Source organism: Lynx canadensis, chromosome C2 (genome assembly GCF_007474595.2).
Source record: "Lynx canadensis isolate LIC74 chromosome C2, mLynCan4.pri.v2, whole genome shotgun sequence".
In the NCBI taxonomy this organism is placed as follows: Eukaryota; Metazoa; Chordata; class Mammalia; order Carnivora; family Felidae; genus Lynx; species Lynx canadensis.
In genome coordinates, this window is record NC_044311.2 from 136,344,753 (window position 1) to 136,367,372 (window position 22,620).

Below are 22,620 nucleotides of genomic sequence, written 5' to 3' on the forward strand. Positions count from 1 at the left end.
AAGATAAAACTTGGGTGTTCCTACCTGGAACCTTTCAGTTTATTTGTATTATTATTTTTTTTAATGTGTATTTATTTGAGAGAGAGACAGATAGACAGACAGACAGAAAGAATCCAAGTGGGGTAGGGGTGGAGAAAGAGGGACACCCAGAATCTAAAGCAGGCTCCAGGCTCTAAGCTGACAGCACAGAGCCCAACAATGGGCTTGAACTCACGGACCACAAGATCATGACCTGAGCCAAAGTCGGACGTTTAACCAACGGAGTCACCCAGGCGTCCCTATTTGCATTATTTTTAAAAATGGATACCTGTTGTACTTTAATTTCCCAAAGGGTAAAAATTGTTCAGTTTTGCTCAGCGTGTATCCCCAGTGCCTAAGTGCATCTTGTAGAATAATTGCACCAGAAAACAATTGCTGAATAACTAAGTGACATGATTCACAAATCTCGCAAAAGGCCAAAGGGGTCAGTGACTCTAAAAATTGTCAAAGACATCAGTATAAAGAAGAAGAAAGATTGGGAATACAGGCAACTCAAATGTGTTATGTACTACAATTGGGTTCTAAACTTGGCAATAGATGTCTAGTCAGGTAAGGTTACAAAAACAACTAATAAACAGGATACATTGTATAATTTCAAATGTCCAGCAATTAAAATTGACAACAAAATATTTGTGTTGGAATTAAACTCCAGAAGGTAGTTATCACAATGATTTTTCATTAAGTGATTCTTCAAAGGACAGTAAACTCTATCAATAAACATTTTATAAAAATATTGAAATACTCTTCAAATAAGCAATTCTAAAACTGACCTTCTGGAAAGGCAAAGAATATAACATTAAATCAAATTTCAAAGAGTGCCTTTCTAAAAAGGATTGGAATAATAATGTATAGTCAGGCACTTTACTTTCCAATCATCTTACTTAATGCAATGATAGAACCTGAAAATACTAGACGGACAGCTAATATGCCCATTAACCTGTCTCAGTCAAATATCAGATGTCTTAAATGAATCTTCTTCAGTAGGTGGTGAATCAAAGCCAAGATATAAATTAATTTTCTTTCAGAAATGTGTAATGCCTTTTTGTGACACAAAGAGAAAGATGTCCTTTGAAATGTTAGATATGAGAAGGAATGACTTTGGTCTTCTAGTATAAGTATTTGAGACAAATGGATATTGTAATTGTTATAGAGCCAATGTCAAGTCTGAAAGTGACTTATGATTTCCCGGGGAATCACATACCTTCCCAAAGAAATTCTGTTCTTCCAGAATTTCTGTTAATAACTTCAGATACATTGAAAATAACTTTTCAATCTCCACATCTTTACTAATTTCATACTAATTTTACAAACACCAATAGTTTTTCGCAAGTCAAAACCATATCATTTACAACAGGAAATAACAAAAGCACATGTTTCTTTTCAAAGGAGATGTATTTGCCTTTCAATTCTGTGAAAGAACAGTATTTTTCCTAATAGAAAAATGAAGAATTTGTTTTGTATCATTAATAAGCTATTTTACCACATTAACAAAGATAATAAGTGCAAGTTGTTAATTCATAGTAAATAATAATAATACTAAATAATAGCTGGAGGAATATATTTCCTTTACTCAACCACATTTACGTTTTCACTATAACTTAATTTGCCTTATAAGATATTAGAATATAATGGTCCTGTCCTTGGTACTAGTCCAGGTGACTTTAACATAAAGTACCATAAAAATAAAAATGTTCTCACCTTTGTTCAACTATAATATCACCCTACAGGATGAATTCCGAAGTTTCAATAAGATTAGAAAAGTAGTGTGTCCTAAGAAATGCACAGAGTTCAAAGTAGTAATTATAAGCAATTACTATATTGGCATGTTCTACCACATTTAATAATTATTTAAAATAGTCAACCGGGGACTGTTTTGAATATAAATTCATATTTTTCCAAGAAATTAAAAGAATGTGGGAGAATCCTGCCATGTAAATATGGAAGAGATAAAGAGGGAAAGGTTGAAACAGGTCTGTGGAGAGTGCTTATGGAAATAACAGTACATGTAATTCACATTAATTGGAATCCAAATTAGTGGTATCCAACTTGTAAAGTGTGCTTAGACCAAAAAGTGATGTCTTAGAAAGGTGATGTCATGTGGAAGTACTGAAATGTCAGGTTGAGACACTGGGAGTTTATTTAGGTATCAGCACAATGTTATTCACGATCATAGAGCGCAGCAGATGTGAAACCTTCATGAAGTTGGTATGAGAATTAAAAGTTTGCTTTTTAAAAAAGGTATTCTTAGCTACACAAGAATTTCTGCATCTGCAATGAGATTTTGCTAGAGAAACATGGGAAATAACATAATGCTGATGGCTTTTGCAGAGTCGGGGAATCTTTTTCGGTCACATTCACCCTGAGTGTGATTGTTCTCTTGAAATCCAGAGATGCGCGTGAGCATCCGTCCAATGCAGAGCACAGCCAAGGTTCCAGATAGTAGAAGCAGAGAGCAGAGAGGTCTATGGAAACACGGTTGCTAGACATTGAAAATGATAATATTGAGCAAGATGATAAATCATTGTCAACATTTAAAATATAAATAGATAAAGGCTCAGAAACTGATCCAAGACTGAAGACACAGTCAAGCATGGGACATGGGAAAGAATTAGTATCAGTCATGGAAGGGAAGACAAGAGGGGTAGAAGAAGTTATTCTGGGTGATGGAGTGATGTGCTCACATTTGTTCGTACTGGTTGGAGAAACACATAAAACAAGAAGGCCCTGAAGGAGAGGTATCTGGTCCTGTAACTCTCCAGAGAAAAAGGGATTCTGGATGGAGAAGGGTGACTAATGATCGCAAGTGTAAGGAGGAGGATGAGACTGTCTAGGACAGAGTACAGGGGCCTCCAGAGAGAAAGGAAGCTGCAACCCAGATTAAAAAGTAGACAGAGAAATGACACTGGGAGAAAAAATAGGAGAGTGTGGGTGTCCTGAAAGCCAAAGGAAGTCTGCACATAAGGAAGGAAGGATAGTTCAGTGAGATCCAATGATAAATAGAAGTGCAGTAAGATAAAGAACTAGGAATACCCACTTAGTGACTGAAAAGTAGTTACTTTGTATAACAAATGGCCATTCTGCTTTTGAGTTTACTCATTCTAATTTTAACTTTTGTGAGTTTCTGCATTTTTTTTCCTTTTCTCTCAAGTAAGTAATTGGGTTGGCAGCCAAACATCTTAAATATTGGCAGAAGAGAATGCCTTCTGCTTGAAAACCTCACCTTACTATTTTTTAGCAATTCTTGAAAGTTGGAGAACATGTTTTTGGCCTAGAAATCCTGATCTAAGTTGCATAATACATTCCCCAGCATGTTTTTGTTTCTTTGTTTTTGAAGACCATTTTTATGATAATGATAGTAAATAAATTATGAGTGACTGATATGATTGTGTAGTAATTACATTCCTATATAAAAGTAGAAAGCAAAAAATGGTTGTATTGTGTCCCAAGCAATTTCATGTTTGAAAAAGAGCTTTAAAATAGTCTGTTGATATGAATACAAGAAAATAAACACCAAGTTTTAATAATACAAAGTGCACACATGTATTGAAATTTATTTCAATTTCAGTTACATAGAAAATTAAACAACCATTATGTTATTACATAATAACTTACATATTTCAAAATAAATGTGTGGCCTGCAGTGTTTATTGAGGCACTAAAACCTCAGACGTTGAAAATAATCATTTCAATAATAGTAAAGTACATGTTTCAAATGAATTACAAAATGACAAATTTTACTATATTTCCTGATTGTAGAAAGTAAAATTCAGTGAGTAAACTATCTGTGTTTTTACATGTGTGCTATAAAGGCATTTAAGTGATTTAAGAAAATAATTGTAGTTCTACCCATTAGGTTGCACACAAGAATTCTTATTTGAAATATAATCTATAAACTATTGGATTATGAGCAATTCCTTGATTTGAATCAATATTCGTGGGGTACATGATTAATCATTTTTATGTTGTTTCCATTGACTTTCTAAGAGTGACTTTCATAGTGCTGTTTTTAATAATTTACCTGTGATAGGTACAGTGCTAATTAGGCTTATGAACAGTACTATTTCATTCATTCAACAATAACTATAAATTCCTCTTGGGCTTCAGTTGTCATATATCTTGATACATTGCCTTTACATGGTGAAATAGGGAACTAAGGTGAAAACAAGAATATCATTTTGACTGGTGAGTTTTAGCCAGAAATGAATAGGCATTGTTGTTTTGCTATGTTTGCAAGGAGCATAATTGGAAGCCAACAAAGCCCTTCCTAGAAGAACATGCAAGGTTTTGAAAAAACAAAGAGCGCATTATATAAAGGAGGTTGATAAAACACGTGTTTAAGTCTTGACTACATGTCAGGTTCCCTATGAGCAAATGGGCAGGTAAAAATGGAAAAGCTAAAAGCAGTAAATCATAAATACAGAAACATGACTTTAAAAATCCTTAATGCAGGTAAGACTTTCTGTTTTCATTTATTGTATGTGTGATAAACGCCCTATGTTTGGTCATCATTTTGCACGAACCAAGCGTAAAATCTTTCTTTTTCCTGAATCGATGCAAACAGAGCCCAGACGGCCGTATCGAAGTCAAAGGGCAGCATGGAAGCTCATCACTGCACATTAAAGATGTGAAGTTGTCAGATTCAGGGAGATATGACTGTGAAGCCGCAAGTAGGATTGGAGGGCACCAAAAGAGCATGTACCTTGATATTGAATGTAAGTTATTTTCTTTTTGTCTGTTTATTGGAACAGCTTTTTCTGCTTTAGAAAGTATGAATTTGAGTAGGAAAATCAAAATACATGTGTAATTCATGATTTCACTATTTAACGCAAGCTCGGGAACAAATGCGGCCACCCAAAGTCAGTTATTAGAGACATCTAGTGGATGCTGTAGGACATTTCGCAGTGCCGTGTGTTGAATGCTTTTCCATACTGCTTATTCTGAAAACTGTGATTTTCATTTTTCCTTTTTTTGCAGCCTTTAACCCAAACACAATATACATTAAACTGCATTCGTTTTCAGTGGTTGTCAGTATCTCCTTAGAGTTTTATCTGTTTATTTCTAAGATTGATGGTCCTGTGTTTCACATATGTGGTTACTTTGTTGAGATATTTTGCATCCTCCTAAGATACAAAAATAGTGTTTTCAAAATGATTGGATGATCAGCACTTATATTTTATGGAAGTAATGTTTATTGTCTGGAAGTGCAAACGATGACAAGGAGAGATGTTAAATAAATACAAGGGTTTTCATAATTTTGTGTGATTTGGGGAATATGAGGGCTAATGCGAATGCTCAATCCACCTTAGGTCATTGCATGGGATTTTAGAATAATTTCATATATATGTTCATAAAAAAGAAAGAGTTTTAATATTATTTTCAATAAATCATCAATTTTGGAGGTTTTCTGATATTGAAGACATAGCTGTCTTAGTGGGAATGTATAAGATGCTCTTTTTAAATGAATTTATGTGTGTGTGTGTGTGTGTGTGTGTGTGTTATGTTAATTTATCTTCAGAGAGAAAGAGAGCAGGGAAGGGGCAGAGAGGAAGGGGGAGACAGAGAATCCCAAGCAGGTTCTACGCTGTCAGCACAAAGCCCAATGCTGGGCTTGAACCCATGGACTGTGAGATCACGATCAAGTCAAAACCAAGAGTCACATGCTTAACTGACTGAGCCACCCAAGTGCCCCAAGATGCTCTTATTGATAACACATTTCTATTGGGTAATTTATAGTACATTAATACTGACAGAATATGGGGGTAACTGTGAAATAAGGTGTATTTTCTTATTGAGAATGTCTTTTGAAAGCAAATATTTTCTCAAGAACAAGCACAAATAATCCATATTATTTTCATAAATGTTCTTAAGAAATTCATGGAAAGGCCAATTAAATAATTCTAAAAAATTATGAAGGATATTAAGTAATTCTATCACAAATTACTGATTTCATTGCTAAAGTTAGGGAACCTCCAAGAAAGTCATTTTATTACTATCATACATTTTAAAAACAGAAACAAACAAACAAAAAAGCCATGATATTATTCAGGACACAAAGGAAGAAGTGATGCTGATAACTTATTTAGCTTTCTTTTCTAATACTGTTTTCTGGTATTTTCCCATTATTTTGTGTGTACATATATATATCTTTTTCATGTCAACAACACTTGTAACAAATTATAAACATTTCTCCAACTTTCAACATGTCTGTTTATATTTTGTAATTCAAAATATGTATTTTAAACCAAAGTTTACTTTATTATTTTTTTCCTTTTCTGTAATCTGGACCAACATAAGCAAAAATTTAAGAGCGCTGAAGCATGTTTTGTATTAGAACTGCCCAACCAGTTTAGAGAGGAAGTTTGTAGAATACTTCCAGCCCCTTCCCACTGTCCTAAAAAAAGTGATAAGCATCATATTCTCTTAAGAATACTTAATATAGAAGATGTTTTGTTTTGCGTTTTGTAAACATTTAAAAGCTTTTTTGACAGATCACAGAATTATTACGAAATCACTGCTCTAAGTGTCCAGAAAAGTGGAGCTCATGAGAAAAGAATATCGTTGATATTTCCAAAACAGGGTAAGGCAGACTGGCTCATATAGACAGTATCAGGTTAACATACCAGCACTAGGATTGGTGCTGATTAATTGTGTGACCTGCATTCCTGGAACCTCAGTTACCATTTATGTCAAATAAGAAGTTGGAAGGAAGAGATTCTTGGGGCTTTGTTATACTCAACCATTTAAAAATGCTTTGACTCAAGCAGACCCACATCCCTCAAAGGTTCCCTGTAGCTTCTTCGTTGTCCTCCATGCATGCCTACGTACGTGTCCAGTATGAAATAAATTAGAAGTTAAATTAAGACCTATAATTTCAGTGTCTATATTTTAAAACCTCATTGAAAAGAATTTTAAAAAGCCATACTAGGTCAAACCTTGGTTCTTTTCATTAAGCTCTTTTAAGATTCGGAATCAGTACTGAGTGATTATGGACACAGAATGAATAAAATGGAACTCACGCTTTATTAGAACACTGGGGTTGACAGATTTAAATCAAACCTCAACTTAAATTCAAATTTTAAAGTGATAAATGGAGAAAAATATCAAGATAATGTGAAACACCGGTATATAATGATGTGAGATTTTTAGTTATTACTGATTTCAACTAGGTAGAGAATAATGGGATATACACAAATGATTGTGAACTGCAGTATGAATTGTATGTTCTTGTGACCTTTTAAGAACGTAAATACTTTAATACAAAAAAATAACCCCCAAATACTCTGGTTTTCAACGACTGATGTAATAAAGTACAAGTTGCTTTTGGTCACAGATGTATTTCCTCTTTGCTTTAAAGTTTTAGACATTGGTCAGCCTGTTTCATTTTTCTGAAGTAAATGTTTAGAATACAGCTTATGAGCGAATTATATAGTATCTCTTATTTAGATAGGATAAAAAAAACTTGCTATGTAAAAGAATGTTCTGACAATTCTTTGAACATTCCTTGAGGTTGTGGTTCCTATCTTGTTGATGAGAAGCTGGCTAGGTAAATCTATTTTAAGAATAATAAAATAGTTTTTTTCAACTCTTAAATCATTGCTGTAAGAATAATTTTTGTTTCGTTTTGTTGAAACTGAATTTGATAGCTCTTAGAGCACGTCATCATTTTTTGCTTTTTAAAACAATTTTGAGTATTTAATTTTATTCTTCTTTAGTGGAAATAATTAAAAAAATATATATCCTCTGTGGAAAATTTTATTGAAATAGAGTTGAACTATAGTACAACGCCGATATATAAAAGGCAAAATGTGATCAGTTTTGACATATGTGCCCTCAAATCTATCACAATAACCTAAACAAACATTTACATCACCCCCAAGAGTTTTCTCAGACTCCTTTGTAATGTATTTGCCCTTCCATTCTCTTCCCCAGGCAACTGTAAATATACTTTCTATCATAATTTAGAGACACTTCCAGAACTTTTTATATATGGAATCATACAATATTATGTTAATTTTAACTTTTTACTAAACACTTTCAGTCAGTATGCATTGGTACACATGTGATGCGAAAATTTATAAGTTGTTCCTGTCTTTGCATTGTATGATTGAAACAGAGTTTATGTATTTAGTCACCTGTTGATGAGCATTTGGTTGTTTTCAATTTGAGGCGATTATGAAAAGCCTTTGTGAACATTTTTGAACATCATGTGGACATATTTCTTCTTTTTTCTGGAATAAATATGATTCTTTGAAAAGCAAAAGGTTTTAACTTTGCTCAAGTCCAACTTATCAAATTTGACTCATGTGTAGTGTAATTCATGTTCCATTTAGGAAATCATTACCTAACCTAAGGCCACAGAGACTGATGTCTAGGCTTTCTTTTTATTGTTATATTGCTTTACATTTTGCATTAAAATCTATGATCTATTTTGGATTCTTTTTGTGGAGTCAACATATATATTTTTTTTCATGCCTACATCCAAATGATTCAGCACTCTTTATTGAAAAGACTTTCCTTATCTTAGCTAAGGATTTACCAATATTGTTGATTTTACAAAATATTAGTTTGGGGCTTTATCAATTTATATTCTTTATCATAAATCTATTTTCTAGTTTGTTGATTTACATTTTATTTCCATTCTATATATTTTGGTCTTGCTTTGGTTTTTGGCCATAGATTCTTAAAGTGGAGTATTAGGTCATTTACTTCAGATATTTCTTATTTTCTAATATAACCATATAAAACTCTAAATTTTTCACTAAATAATACTTCAGCGCAACCTGCAAATTGCGATATGTTGTGTTTTTCTTGTCATTAGTTGAAAATATTTCCTAATTCTTCTTGTGATTTTATCATTAGTCCATAGTTATTTATAAGTGTTTATTTAATCTCCAGATATTTAGTATTTTCCTAGATTTCTTGCTGTTATTTATTTCTTCATTCAATTCTGTTTAAAATCACCCCCTTATATGATTGTTATTATTTTTTATTTATTGAGATTTGTTTTATGTCCCAGCATATGATCTATTTTGGTAACTACACAGTGTGTATGGAAAGCACATGTATTCCGCAGTCATAGAATGCTGTGTGTTAGAAATACCAATCAGATGGAGGTAGGTGATAGTCTTATTTAAATCTTCTATGTCTTTATTGACTTTCTTTGTATAGCTGTTTTATGAGAATGAGAGGTGTTAAAATCCTCTACCATGACTGTGAACTTTTCTCTCTCACTTTCCTCCTGTTGATTTTTGTGTCATGTATCTTTAGGCTCAGTGAGGCCGTGCACATTTACAGTTTGTATATTGTTTTAGTTTTCTATTTCTTCTATAACCAGTGACCACAAACTTAATTGCTATAAGCAACACAAATACGTCACCCTTCAGTTCTGGAAGTCGGAGGTTCAAAATGATTTTCACTGCAGTGAAAACTCAGTAGGGCTGTGTTCCTTTGTGGGGATTGTTTTCTTGTCCGTTTCAGCTTCTAGAATCTGCCCACATTTTTTTGGCTCTTGGTCCTCTTCCTCTCTAAAGCCAGCAATGGCAGATGGAGTCTCTCTCACATCGCCCCACTCTAATTCTGCTTCTTTTCTCACATCTTCTCTGTCTCTGGATTTCCTGCCATTACATGAGACCCACATTGGATAATCTAGGATATTCTTCTCAATTCAACATCTTTAACTTAATCGCAGCTGCAAAGTTCCTGCTGGAAACAAAGTTCCTGGTGTAACGCGCTTATAGGTTCCGCAGATTATGACGTGAATATCTTTGGGGGATAGGTCATTATTTTCTCTCCCACATATGTCTTCCTCATGAATTCTTTCTTTTACTTTCTCCACTAATCATTTGACTTGATGTATTTTACCTAATAGTCACATAACTACTCATAACCTTCCTTGGCTCACTGCTTGTACACCCATTTTCATTTGCTTACTTTCCATCTACTTATATTTTTATATGAAATAAAAATGTGCCTTTTTAGGCAGCATATGACCAAATATTGCTTTTTCATTCTTTGTGTCAATCTCTAGCTTATATTAGAATATTTAAAGTAAGGATGAGCAATAAATGGGCCAGGTGAGTGGTACTTGCAAACTATCTTAAATGAGCCTTAAGTGGTACTTGCAAACTATCTTAAAGGCTTGTGCATTTGTTTCTTACAAATAATTAAAAATGTAAAAACCATTCTTAACTGTAAGAATACATATATGAGGTCCTTGGACTACATTTTGTCCATGGTTCATAGTTTGCCATAGTTCATGCTTCAGACCATTAACGTTAATACTGTTATTGATACAGTTTCATTTAGGTGTACAATTGTGTTATCTGCTTTTTCCTTCTGTTATTTTCACATTCTGTTCAATTTTTCTGCATTAGTTTGAATTATATGAGATTTTGGTATTTTAATTTGTATGTTGGCAACATGTGTTTTTTGTTTTTGTTTAAGTGATTCTCTAGGAATTATAATACACAAACCTAACATTTCACTGTCTACCTAGAGTTAATATTTTGACACCTTATGTTAAATAGAGAAACTGCAACCATATCGGTCCTTTTACACCTGCCCACCAGTGAGCTTTTTATTGCTGATTTCATATATGTTACATCTACATTCATTGAAATCTCAACATAAATTATGGTAAGTTTTGTATTAAAGAGTCATAAATATTTTTAGGAACTGAAGAGAAAATAAAATACTTTCATTTACTTAGCCATTTTGCTCTTTCTTCACCCTTAAATATCCAAGTTTCTTTCTGATGTTGTAGTCCTTCAGCTTTACATATGTAACTATTCACTGTTCTTTAGATTAGATCATTTTTCCTGTTTTCTCTTCAAATTAACTGATCTTTATTTCACCATCTCCTTTCTGTTCCTGAGCCCAATCAATGAGTTAAGATATTAATTTTTTCCTAAATTTCTAATTTTGTTCTGTTTTATATTTTCTGTTTCTCTGCTGACATTTTTTTTAAATTCTTATTCATATTATGGCTGCTCTCCTTTATCTCATGGAGCATCATTAGAATAGCCACTCTAATATCTATAAATCTAAAATCTGGTAGAGTCAACATCTGGGTCATCTTGAAATGCATTTGTTAATTATCTTTTCCCTTAGAATTGATCATATGTTCCTGGTTCATTGAATGTAAAGAAATGTTAGATTGAGTCCTGGATACTGTAAATATTATGTTGTGCAGACTCTAAGTCTTTTGACAACCATCTGGAAAAAATATATTAAGCAGACATTCACTCCTAAGTTCTGTGTTGCCTCCGGTAAGCAGTGACTCAAATCTCAGTTAACTTCCTAAAGACTTTGCAATTCAAGTTTGTTCCTGTTCCATGCATTCAAAGCTCAGGGTTTAGGCTGACTTTTATCGTTTTATATGCAGAATTATGGCCTCTCCTCCTGTGACCCCTATTTGGGATTCCCCCTCACTATTCAACTTATATTGGCTTCTTCCAAGGTACCACTGTACTTCTGGACAGATTTTAGCTCCAGAATCAGGGTGAACCTCCTCAGCTATGGTGAAAAGGAAGTGGGAAACTAATTTTAATTTCCTTCCACAATCTCCTTGATTTTGTTTACTCTACAGAAGCCTTAGGTAGTGGTTTTTATGACTGTTTTTGTCTTTTTGTTTAATGTGTCATCTCTAGAGCCTTTAGTTATTACCCTTAGGCGAGATGGACAATCACAGATTTATACTGCCATTATGGAAACAGAAATTTATAAATATTCTATTTTTCATACAACCTTAAACTATAAAAATATTTGGTATCCCTAGTTTCTGGAATTGACATATGAATGTCTTAGTTTCAGTTTTGAGTTGTTTTTAGTACATTTCTTTCCTTCACTTTTCTTGTCCAAATTTCATTTGTTTTACGGTCTCAAATAAAACACTACACTGATCAAAGATTGTTTAAAATGCAAAGTCCTAAGAAAAAGTTGAGTTTCCGTTTTCCCATTCAGTATATTGATCTTCTGTTCAGTCAATTTCATTTATCTACGCAAACATTAATCATCCTGGAAAGTGTATTAAGTTGTCCATTTGTAAATCATTTCAGATTTTAAATTAAGATATAGGAGAGCTTTACCTGAGGTTTACAGTTAGATGTTCAGAGTTTTTAAGAAATTAAGAGCATTTCAGAAAAATGCTTAAAATTGATGAAAATGATGGTGGAAAATTCTTTTATGATAAGTTCTGTAAGTATGCTAGTGAAAGATGAATTTATATGTAAGTAGAAATTAGCATAATTATTAATTTTAATCTCCTTAATTGCTAAAGTTTAGATTTTACCCTTGATATGCAAATAGAGGAAATGCCACAATGTTATCATTTGTCTACAGTTAGCATTATTTTGAGGTGGAATGTTAAATGATCATTTGGAAATTATAACCATGGTCGTAATTTAGTTAGGCAGCCTACTCTTCATTTTCAATGGTCATCTTTGTAATGTAGTGTAATTGTATTATGAAATTTGGAACTTTTCTCACATTTATGACACCACTATTGTAACAAATCCTGTATGCTTTCGTATTAGTAGAAGTTTTGATTGGGCATTGCACCAATAATAAGTAATAAAACTACCTAATAAGCTTATTTCTTGGTAATTAAAGCCTGGGTTGTTATAAGATAGGATATTTTACTTAGTAGCTAATTTATACTAGCAATAAAACTTTTAGAACCTGACATGCACGGCCATGAGAAGTTATTGTTGTAAATAAATATTTATAAGTTATAAATGGTAAGAATATTTTTATTCTGCATCTTTAAATCAAAACAGTGTAGAAACCTTGAAAACACAAAAGCGTTACACAGTGTCATAAACCACCGACCAGAACAATCTTCACTGCCTGATTCAAGCTGGTACCGTATACTCTTTCTAAGAGTGAGTCAACAAGAATCAAGCCCTTTATAATTCATACCAACCACATTTGCTGTAATAACACTAAACTTAAGGTGTTTAGGAGATTAAACCTCCTTTATATAAAATTCAAAACCTCTTTTATATTTTATTTTAACAGATTTCTTGGGTTCCTGCCAGTTCACTTTCAACATTTCAAAGGCATTACCCTTACTAAGAAACATAGGTTGAACTAAAGTTCCAATTTATAGATCAAAGGAGATAACAGGCATGTGATATGTGGTTTAATAGAATAAGCACTGATTACATAGTACATTTGGTAAAAAATAGAATATCATTAAGTTTTGTGGCTATTGAATATTACCTATTAATTAGACTTAATTCTTTTACGTGATAGATTTAATTTAACAAATGATAACAATGCATGTTAAGAAGTATTAAATTTTTCATTTACGTTTTTTCTCATCCACCTCTTTGTACCTGCTTTTATCTCTTGTCAGACATAATAGCAATTTTACACGCGTTTTCTCTTTTAGTATATTAGTGTTAGCAATATCATAAACCTTTTAAAGATATGACAACATTAATTATTTAATCTTATAACAGACTCATGTTACTTCCATATTTACATGTCTTCCATAGAATTGATAAATCTTTGCTCTATCAGATAATTCTTTCCTTACGTTTTACAGTCTCTCAAGATAACAGTGATTCTAGAAGCTTGATCTGTTGCATGGACAGGATGAGGTAGATAATATGTGACCAGGATTTTAACATTTAAAAATTATCTTAATAAACACCTTGAAATTAGAAAACCTTCTTAGTCACAGTAGACACACACATATATCTGTGATTGAAATCTTGTCTTATGACCTTAACTTTTACACTCACCATAACACCGAGTTTAATATAGAGGTTAAAAACGAAGCTCATTTGTAGAAATCAGTTGGTTCTAGTGCTATAACCACTATGATCATTTCAAGGACAGTGTCTGAGAGAAATGTAAAGCTTATCTCTATATGCAGGAGATAAGAACAGAATATTAAGAGAAAAAGGTGAAAAACCTTTTACTGTTCAGCTGTATTTTTTTTTAACCCAAACTTAACATGTACCCCTTGGGAAAATTTGAAATACCACGCTCCTTATGTAAAGCTACTATCAGTTATTCTAGTCTTATCGCATTTCATCTCTCTCTGACAGGTATCATTTGATTCAAATCAAATCTTATTGTTCAAATGTACTTTAGAGATTGCGGTAATGAAAAGTTGTTCAGGAATTTTAGGAAATATCCAACCCTTGAGAGGACAAACCTTAGAAATGAACAAACAAATTTCAAACAAAGAAATAAAAATAGTCATATTGTATAGCTACTGGATTTATCACTGCCTCTTGGCACCTGCTTAACTTAGTTGTCCAGAAGTATCAAACTCTACCTCCAGTTTGTCACAGCTTGCTGTCCTTCCTTTGGATTGAAGACTTTGCCCCAGGAATTACAATTCTCACTAGCAAGTGAGTGTCTTAATTTGAGCTGCTATAAAAAATAAATATATCATAGACTGAGTGGTTTAGACACAAGCATTTATTTCTCACCATTCTGGAATCTGGAAGTCCAAGATCAGGATGCCAGAGTGGCCAGGTTATTGGTGAGAGCTTTTTTTTCTGGTTATGTCTTTACATCGCCTCTCCGTGGTATATGCACACACAGAGAGACACCTCTTATCTCTCCCACTTTATTTGAGGGCATTAATCCCATGATGGGATCCTACTCTCATGATTTCATCTGTGAATTACTTCTCAAAGGGCCCACCTCCAAACTGTGTCTTTAAAGACTAGGGCTTCAATCTATGAATTGGGGAGGCATAGGGAGGATACACATTCAGTCCATAGCAGTGAGCTTTGTGGATTTCACAGAAAGGACCATGTCACAGATGGAACTAATGCAGAATTTCACAGAGTGAAGCTGCCCACAAGACCTTGTGGCAGACTGTACAAAAAATTTTAGTTGGTACAGGCTGCTATAACAGAGTGCCATAGATTGGGTGGTTTATAAACAACAGAAGTTTATTTTGCATGGCTCTGGAGGCTGTAAGTCCAAGGTCAGTGAACCAACATGGTGGGGTTCTGGTACAGATGGCTGGCTTCTATTTCTATCCCCATAGGATGGAGAACAGAGCCCAGGAACAATGCTCTCTTCTGACTCTTACAGGGTACTGATCGCATTGTGAGAACTCCACTCTTATGACCTCATCTACTCCTCATCATCTCCCCGGAGCCACACTTCCTAATACCATTATATTGGGGAGCAGAGTTGCAACACTTGAATTGGGGAGAGCACAAACATTCAGTTCATAACAATGCTTCTCCACTTTCCTCCTCTTCCCTAGGATGAAGATTTACCTTGTTGGATTTATTACTTTATACCTTAGTCCATAATAGCATGGCCACCAAAACTTATGATATTGATTCTTGAGAAAGGCGGTTAAACAACTCAAATCCAACCAGCCAGAACTCTGTAATCATTAAATCCTTTAATCCTTGGAATTCTATTATTTAATTTCGGTGGAGCAGTGGCAAGGACAAGTTTTTCCTAATATTATCCATGTATTGTTGATACCTATCTACTGACTTAAGCCAGCTTTTGTTTGTGATGATTTAAGCTAGATAGTAGTTTTCTAATATATTGGGCTTTACTAAAACAATATTTGAATGTCATAGTGTTAGCGGCTGTCCTTAAATTTTAATGAACCTGCTGGAACTAATCCTAAGACATTGGTTATTTAAATTATCGAAACTTCAGTTTCCTGATTTGTGAAGAGGAAGAAATGGATCTAAATTCATTATTTTACGAATTGAAGCATACTGAGGTTAGGATCTTAATTACATATATTTTCACTCAACAGTATTTATCAAGCATGTCCTACAAACCCAGCACTCTTCCAAGTGTTGGGTATAGAGAACCAAATTAAGCAAGCAAAAATGACTTTGTGAACTTTACATTCTAGAAGGGAAAACAGATAATAAACAAAACAAAGTAGCAAAATATATAACATGAGAAACAGTGAAAAGAGTCAATGAGAACTAAATAGAGCAGTGCAATGAGATACATCAGCAGCTAACGCCACCATAATCATACATAATAAACATTCCAGAACTAGCAGCGCTATATAATAATAGTTCTCATGCTCAACTGCAATCAGCTGACATAGGCAGGCTTTCAGTAGGGAGCCTTGTGTCAAGCAGCAATCCTTAACTCCATGCTGTGGGTCCAGTAACACTTGTCACCAGGCACAAGAGGTGACCCCTTACAGGGAGGAAGCCACCTCATGGTGATGGCAGAGGCACAAGAGAACAAACCCCATAATGGGAGCTTGATTTCAAGTGCTAGCTCATGTCACATCCAAAAAGTCATGTGGCTAAGCCTATCATCACTCCAGGATGGTAATGCGCTCCTATTGAGAGGGCTTTGGGAGCAAATATTTGCTAAATAAAATAAGCTATATCAGAAGTACATGCCCATGAGTACAAGATAATTTTAAAGTAATAATCGGATTTGTGAATCCTGATTACAGGTTTATTAACATTTTTCTCTCATTTGCTTCAAACTTGCTTGTGTCATCACGTATTGAATAAGAAAAACCGACATAATTTTCAATAAATTTTTTAAAGATGTTAAAGAAGTAAATGGTATTTTTGTATCTTCATTTAACAACCCTCATAATAATCACTCAGGTTAATGATATTTATTGTATAACATTAGAAATAGTGTATTATTAGTGCTTTTCAAATGCAAAATTATTGAAGGGATATACAAATATTGCAATATATTTAGGAAGATGGGATCTACTTATATGGGTCAGCATAGAAAGTATCATAAAATAACATATAATTTAATGCAATTGTAATTAAAATGTGTCATAGAGACTATACAAATGAGCAGTAACAAAGAAAAAACAAAAAAAATCCTCTTAGAAATGTAATATCACAATATTTTAAAGAACTGTAGTATCATCACAATATTTTAAAGATCTAGAAAGGAAGGACCAGATTATACTGGTTCTGCATCCATACCATTTCAAAAACCTATGTGACTCACTTGACTTACTATATTTACTCACATAGATCACTTTATTTCATATGTTTTGGGTCATCCAGAGTGAAATGTCCTGTGTGCTCTCATATTGCTGATAAGAAAAACTGTTTCTGCCCCTCTGATGCTTGTTAAGAGCAATTCACTCTTTAAAATATTTTTAGCACTCTTGGTATCTTAAAATGCTTCCTCTGTAGCAGGATTTCAAATATTACTTGTTAGATACAAGTAATTCAGTGATTATCCTGTTTGTTTAGGAAATCTGATTTATCTTGGGCTTGATAAAAAGTCTTCTAAGATTATAAGAACAATTACCAATGTAGTCAGCCTAATACCATAAAAGGTATTCTATTTTGAGATACTTTTATTTTTTTCTGTGATTTTCTCAAACTTCAATGTGATTAATTTTTGCTCCTAGTAGTCATGAGTCATCAATGCTAACAATTGATTTAACCATTTTTCTTTCCTTGAGCAGCATTTCACATTGTGATTGCTCATTTTAATTATTTTTTGGAAAGATTGTTATTTTACATTTTTATACAATAATAAAAATTAGATATATAAAATTCCAGATCATAGGCTCATAAACCAAGATAATAATTTCACTTGAATATGTACATATTTATTTTTAAATTTTATTTCAAATTGTTTGGTTTTGCACAGTGAAATATTATTTCCTAGAATGAGTAGAAACGTTTCCACTATAATGTAATATGCACAAAACCAAAGCCAATTATTTCTTTTTTTTTTTTCAACGTTTATTTATTTTTGGGACAGAGAGAGACAGAGCATGAACGGGGGAGGGGCAGAGAGAGAGGGAGACACAGAATCGGAAACAGGCTCCAGGCTCTGAGCCATCAGCCCAGAGCCTGACGCGGGGCTCGAACTCACGGACCGCGAGATCGTGACCTGGCTGAAGTCAGACGCTTAACCGACTGCGCCACCCAGGCGCCCCAAAAGCCAATTATTTCTAATATCCCTTTTTCTAAAGTGGGGGGAAAAAGAAATAAAGAAAAGAAAAGAAAACACATATTTATGATTTTCCAAAAACTCTCTGGGAAATCCCAAAGATATATTTATATGTAGCAGATATCCTTAAATCTTAACTTTTCCTGTAAATTTACAGTTTTATTTTGGAAAAGCAAAATCAAAAGCACTTTCACTAATTTATTCACTTGGCTGAATAAAAATTGTAGGCGACTGAGAAGCAACTTGGTTACCTATTTAATAAGATTTACAATAAAACGTTTTAAAATAAACATAAAAGGTAAACAAAAAAATGCTTCATTAATTAAATCTTTGCTATGGGTATTTTTTATTTATACTATGGTTTACAATGTGTTCTTATTTCAACATTACTTTCATTTAATTTCTCTACTTCTTAAATCCATTAATATTATAAAAATGTTGATTATTTGTAATGTTATAAAAATGTTGATTATTTGTAATACAAATTTTGTGCATAATAGTATAGTACCAGCTATTTGATAATTATTGCCATATCCGTTCATTAATTTTATATTTATTTAATGCTTATCATATGCTAGGGGGCATATTGACCTTGGGTAAACACAATTAAGGAATGCACATTTTTTAGCTGAAAAAAAAAATACTAAAGATGGAGATCCATGTCAATTTTATTTTAGGAGAAGCTGTATAATTTTTTATTTTGTTTACCATGATGCAGTGCTCTGAAAATATATCACATATGATTCATTTCTAATCATAACTCAAATTGCTTTTATTCAATTTGGCTGAAAATATTTTTCTATATTATGTATAATTAATTAATTTTGATGGTAGTTTATCACCTCTTTAAATTAAAAAGTATTCTAATCAAATGCACATTAAAAATATAAAATATATGTTAACATAAACGATAGTTAAGCAGAATGAAATTGTGATCTAAGTCCAACTAAATAATACTGTGGTTATTTGAAAGTTAAAAATATGTAACAATTTGATACCAATTTTTATTGAAGACATTTAAAGGAAGGTAGAAAAGGTTTACATAATTACTTATATTTCAGCCTTTCAATTAAGAGGTAATGAATATAAAGGTAAAATACTGACAGTAAATAGTACCAATGTAATGTAATTGCAATTAAATTTGTTCATTACATAACACGCCTAAACATTGATTGATAGATGATAAACACCACATTAACTATTATCATCATCATTATTTCTTTTTCTTTTTTTTTTTAATTTATTTATTGAGAGAGAGAGAGAGAGAGAGCGAGAGAGCAAGCGGGGAAGAGGCAGAGAGAGAGGGAGAGGGAGTGAATCCCAAGCAGGCTCCACACCATCAGCAGTGAGCCCGACCCTGGGTTTGATGCATATATCTGTGAGATCGTGACCTGAGCTGAAATCAAGACTGTGACGCTTAACTGACTGAGTCACATAGGCGCCCCCTCATCATCATTATTTCAAATGTTGCTATTATTATTATTATTATTATTGTATTATGGTAATAATACTGAGAGTTTTTGTTATTTATAGAACAACTTTAACACTGTTATATCCGTATGACCGATTATTTTTCTTTTGACAACTTAGTAGTTTTTATGAAAGAGATTCACTTAAGCTTTGTTTCCTAAATTTCTATGTAGAATTGTGCATAATAATAATGTAGTCTTTAAAATACTGTAGCTTTATGGAAAATTCAATTATATAAAGCATAAATAGAGGAGAAATAACCAGAGGTAGTAAAATACCTTTATTTTGTAAATGCATTTATATTCAGATAAAAATATATTATATATTATGTATATACTATATATATATATATTATATATATATATATGCACATACAATTTATGGAAAAATATTAAGACAAGAGAAAGAAGAATAATTCACAGTACTCCTAATCAAGCTTATATTATTATCAGTAATAATTATATCACTAATAGCAGTCAAATTAAAGAGAAACCCAATGTGTGCTAAGAAGTCATACATAAGCATTATCTTAATATGACACTTATGACTCTAGAGTCATAAAATATGCTGAGATTTATGCATAACTTTGTTCAAATTTGGTACAGAAAATGCACATCCAACACTAGGGTTAATTGGCAATAAACGCACATCTAATTTAGTATTCCATGTAGCCACTAGAATTCCCATGGTACATGGACTGAATCCAGTTAATTGCCATAGCTGATTCTGCCTATGAGTGAACATTCAGGAGAGCTGGATCTATAAAATTATTAATTGAATTATCCTCTAAAAGTGCCAAAGGATATATTAGTTTTTATTCCCTTGATAGATTCCCTCAGCATAAATCAAATGAGAAAATCCAATGACTGAAAAAAGCGTCAAGGTGATTTAGATATTAAAACAACATGTGCAGTTAATTCTTAGTTAATTTAAGGGGCTGGCTTCTTCACAAAATAAGCAATAAGTCCATGAAAAACAATGTATCACCACAGAATTAATACTGGATTAAAGTCCTAAATTCTGTGATATTAGGAAAATGAAACAAATGTTGGTATAGTTTTTCTCTGCACTTACCTGGATTTTCATTTATTGACTTAACTATTATTTGCTGGCTATCTACTGGATGTGAAATATAAATTCAGGTGCTGTACAGAACTGTGAGAAAAGTAACATTGTCCTTGCTCTCATGGAACTTATGTGGGTTTTGCGGGGAGAATTTATGTTTTAATTTGGGAAATGGACATATTAAGATGAAGTATGTCATAGTGATCAGAGAGATGGGAAGCTAGTGCAATGTGCTGAATGCAGGAAAGGGTCAGGGGTGGTGAGGGTCTAAGGATTGAAGTGGATTCAAATAGAGATAAAGTAGACAGGCATAGGTCAGCTGATGTGAAATGTTATAAATCTTCATAAAAGGTTTTAATTTCAAAAGTATGAGGATAACCTTATAGAAAGGATTAATCAGAATAGTAATTTTGTCTTTTTTTAAAGTTTATTATTATTATTTTTATTTTTATTTTGGGAGACAGAGAGAGAAAAAAAGGAAAGGGCAGAGAGAGGGAGAGAGAGAATCTCAAACAGGTTCCATGCTGTCAGCACAGAGCTTGACATGGGTCTTGAACCCACAAACTGTGAGATCATGACCTGAGCCAAAACCGATAGATGCTTGACCGCCTGAGCTACCCAGGCACCCCAACATTGTCTTAAAATAGAAACTGGTTGGCTAGTAAGCCAGTAATGGCCAGGCCACACAATGAACCAGATAGTGGGAGAGAAGTGAATGGTATTTCTATACACTGTGATTTATTGGTGAAGAATGAATGTCAAACTTTTAAGAATATCCTATTTTATTTTACTGTGGTTCTTAAAATCTATATTAAAGAAAAAAATGGAAACGTTTATACCACAAAGTATGATGACTACAAGAAGGGTTAGTATTTCATGGCAGTATGTAAATTATTTGGAGAGTGTTCAAGACAGATTTACTCTGATCCCAAAATTGTTTTACAAGAGCAGTACGTGTTATGCTATCAATATGATTTTTAAAGACAAATTTATTTTCATTGATTGTCAATCTTACCCTATTATGCTTTTCAATTCGATTCACAAAACAGATAGGGCATAGTGAGTTTGTATAGTGAGCTGCCTGATTTCTATTATTCATGAACCTGTGGAAATTCAGGTCAAAGATTTTTATAGTTCAGCTCCCAAAGCCTGTGTGTTGTGTGTCGTTATCAGCTTTGGCCAGCTCACGAGCAAGCTGACTTCAGGAATTCAGACCAGCACTCAGCAAGAATGTAAGACTTTACTCAGGTCACAGTTACCAACCACAAATAAACCATGTTCAGAAAAAAAGCCTTCAGAGCCTGAGAGGGAATGACAGGAGAAAGTGAAAAGCTTGTAGTAAGCAAATAATCAGGGAGGGAAGTTGTGCAGTGTTAGGAATGCATTGATGAGTGCCAGCTGCATGTTCAGCCCTAAGTCTCAGCCGTAAGGCAAAGAAAAATTTTAAAGTACATTTTATCAAAACAGGAGTAACTTGGCACTAGTCTGAAAGCAGTCTTAGAAGTTTCTTTAATGTCTTCTTATATGCCTGGAACATACTTTTCCTGATCCCCGCTTTGAGGAAATGACAAATTCAGATCCTGACACACTCTGGTGTTTCTTCTTATGCTGGTAACTTTAAATTAGAGATTCACTTAAGGTTATGGATGTAAGTACTGTTGAAATGTTCTAGCTCAGCTTTTTACCTATACGGCTTCCATTTAATTAGATTTAAATAATTACACTTTAGAGATCTTTCCATTGTGATGATAGATAGGAGAACATAGTTCTTTGATTGTTAAGACTTGTATTCATTTTACATCCAGTTTTACGTATTTTTCTTCTCACAGTCTGTGCAAAAATATAGTTTTATTAATCATGTAATTAGAAGAAGACATGGGAGCCTAAAAATCATGTACTTCCCAATATTTTTGCCACTGAGGAACTCACATGATTTTCTCACATGCATCCTTTGGTTTTAAACATGTTAACTTATTAAAATGGTATTTACTAAAAGGATTATTCTTCATTTTCATTATAAGCATACATACATATATATACATAAAATTACATGTATGTATGTATAGTAAACTACCAGCCAGAGGCTTTTATAAACTTGAGATAATTAACATTATCCTGAGGAATTTATAATTT

The 22,620-nt window shown here is 33.1% G+C and overlaps 1 protein-coding gene across 1 annotated transcript in view; it reads left to right on the top strand.

Moving 5' to 3' along the window:
* The window catches only part of NCAM2 (neural cell adhesion molecule 2), a 224,369-nt gene that overhangs the window by 85,629 nt on the left and 116,120 nt on the right, over positions 1 to 22,620 (top strand). Inside the window, exon 9 of the mRNA XM_030328483.1 lies at positions 4,601 to 4,751. Within this exon, the coding sequence (XP_030184343.1) occupies positions 4,601 to 4,751 (151 nt within the window). The remainder of the gene's footprint in view (positions 1 to 4,600; positions 4,752 to 22,620) is intronic.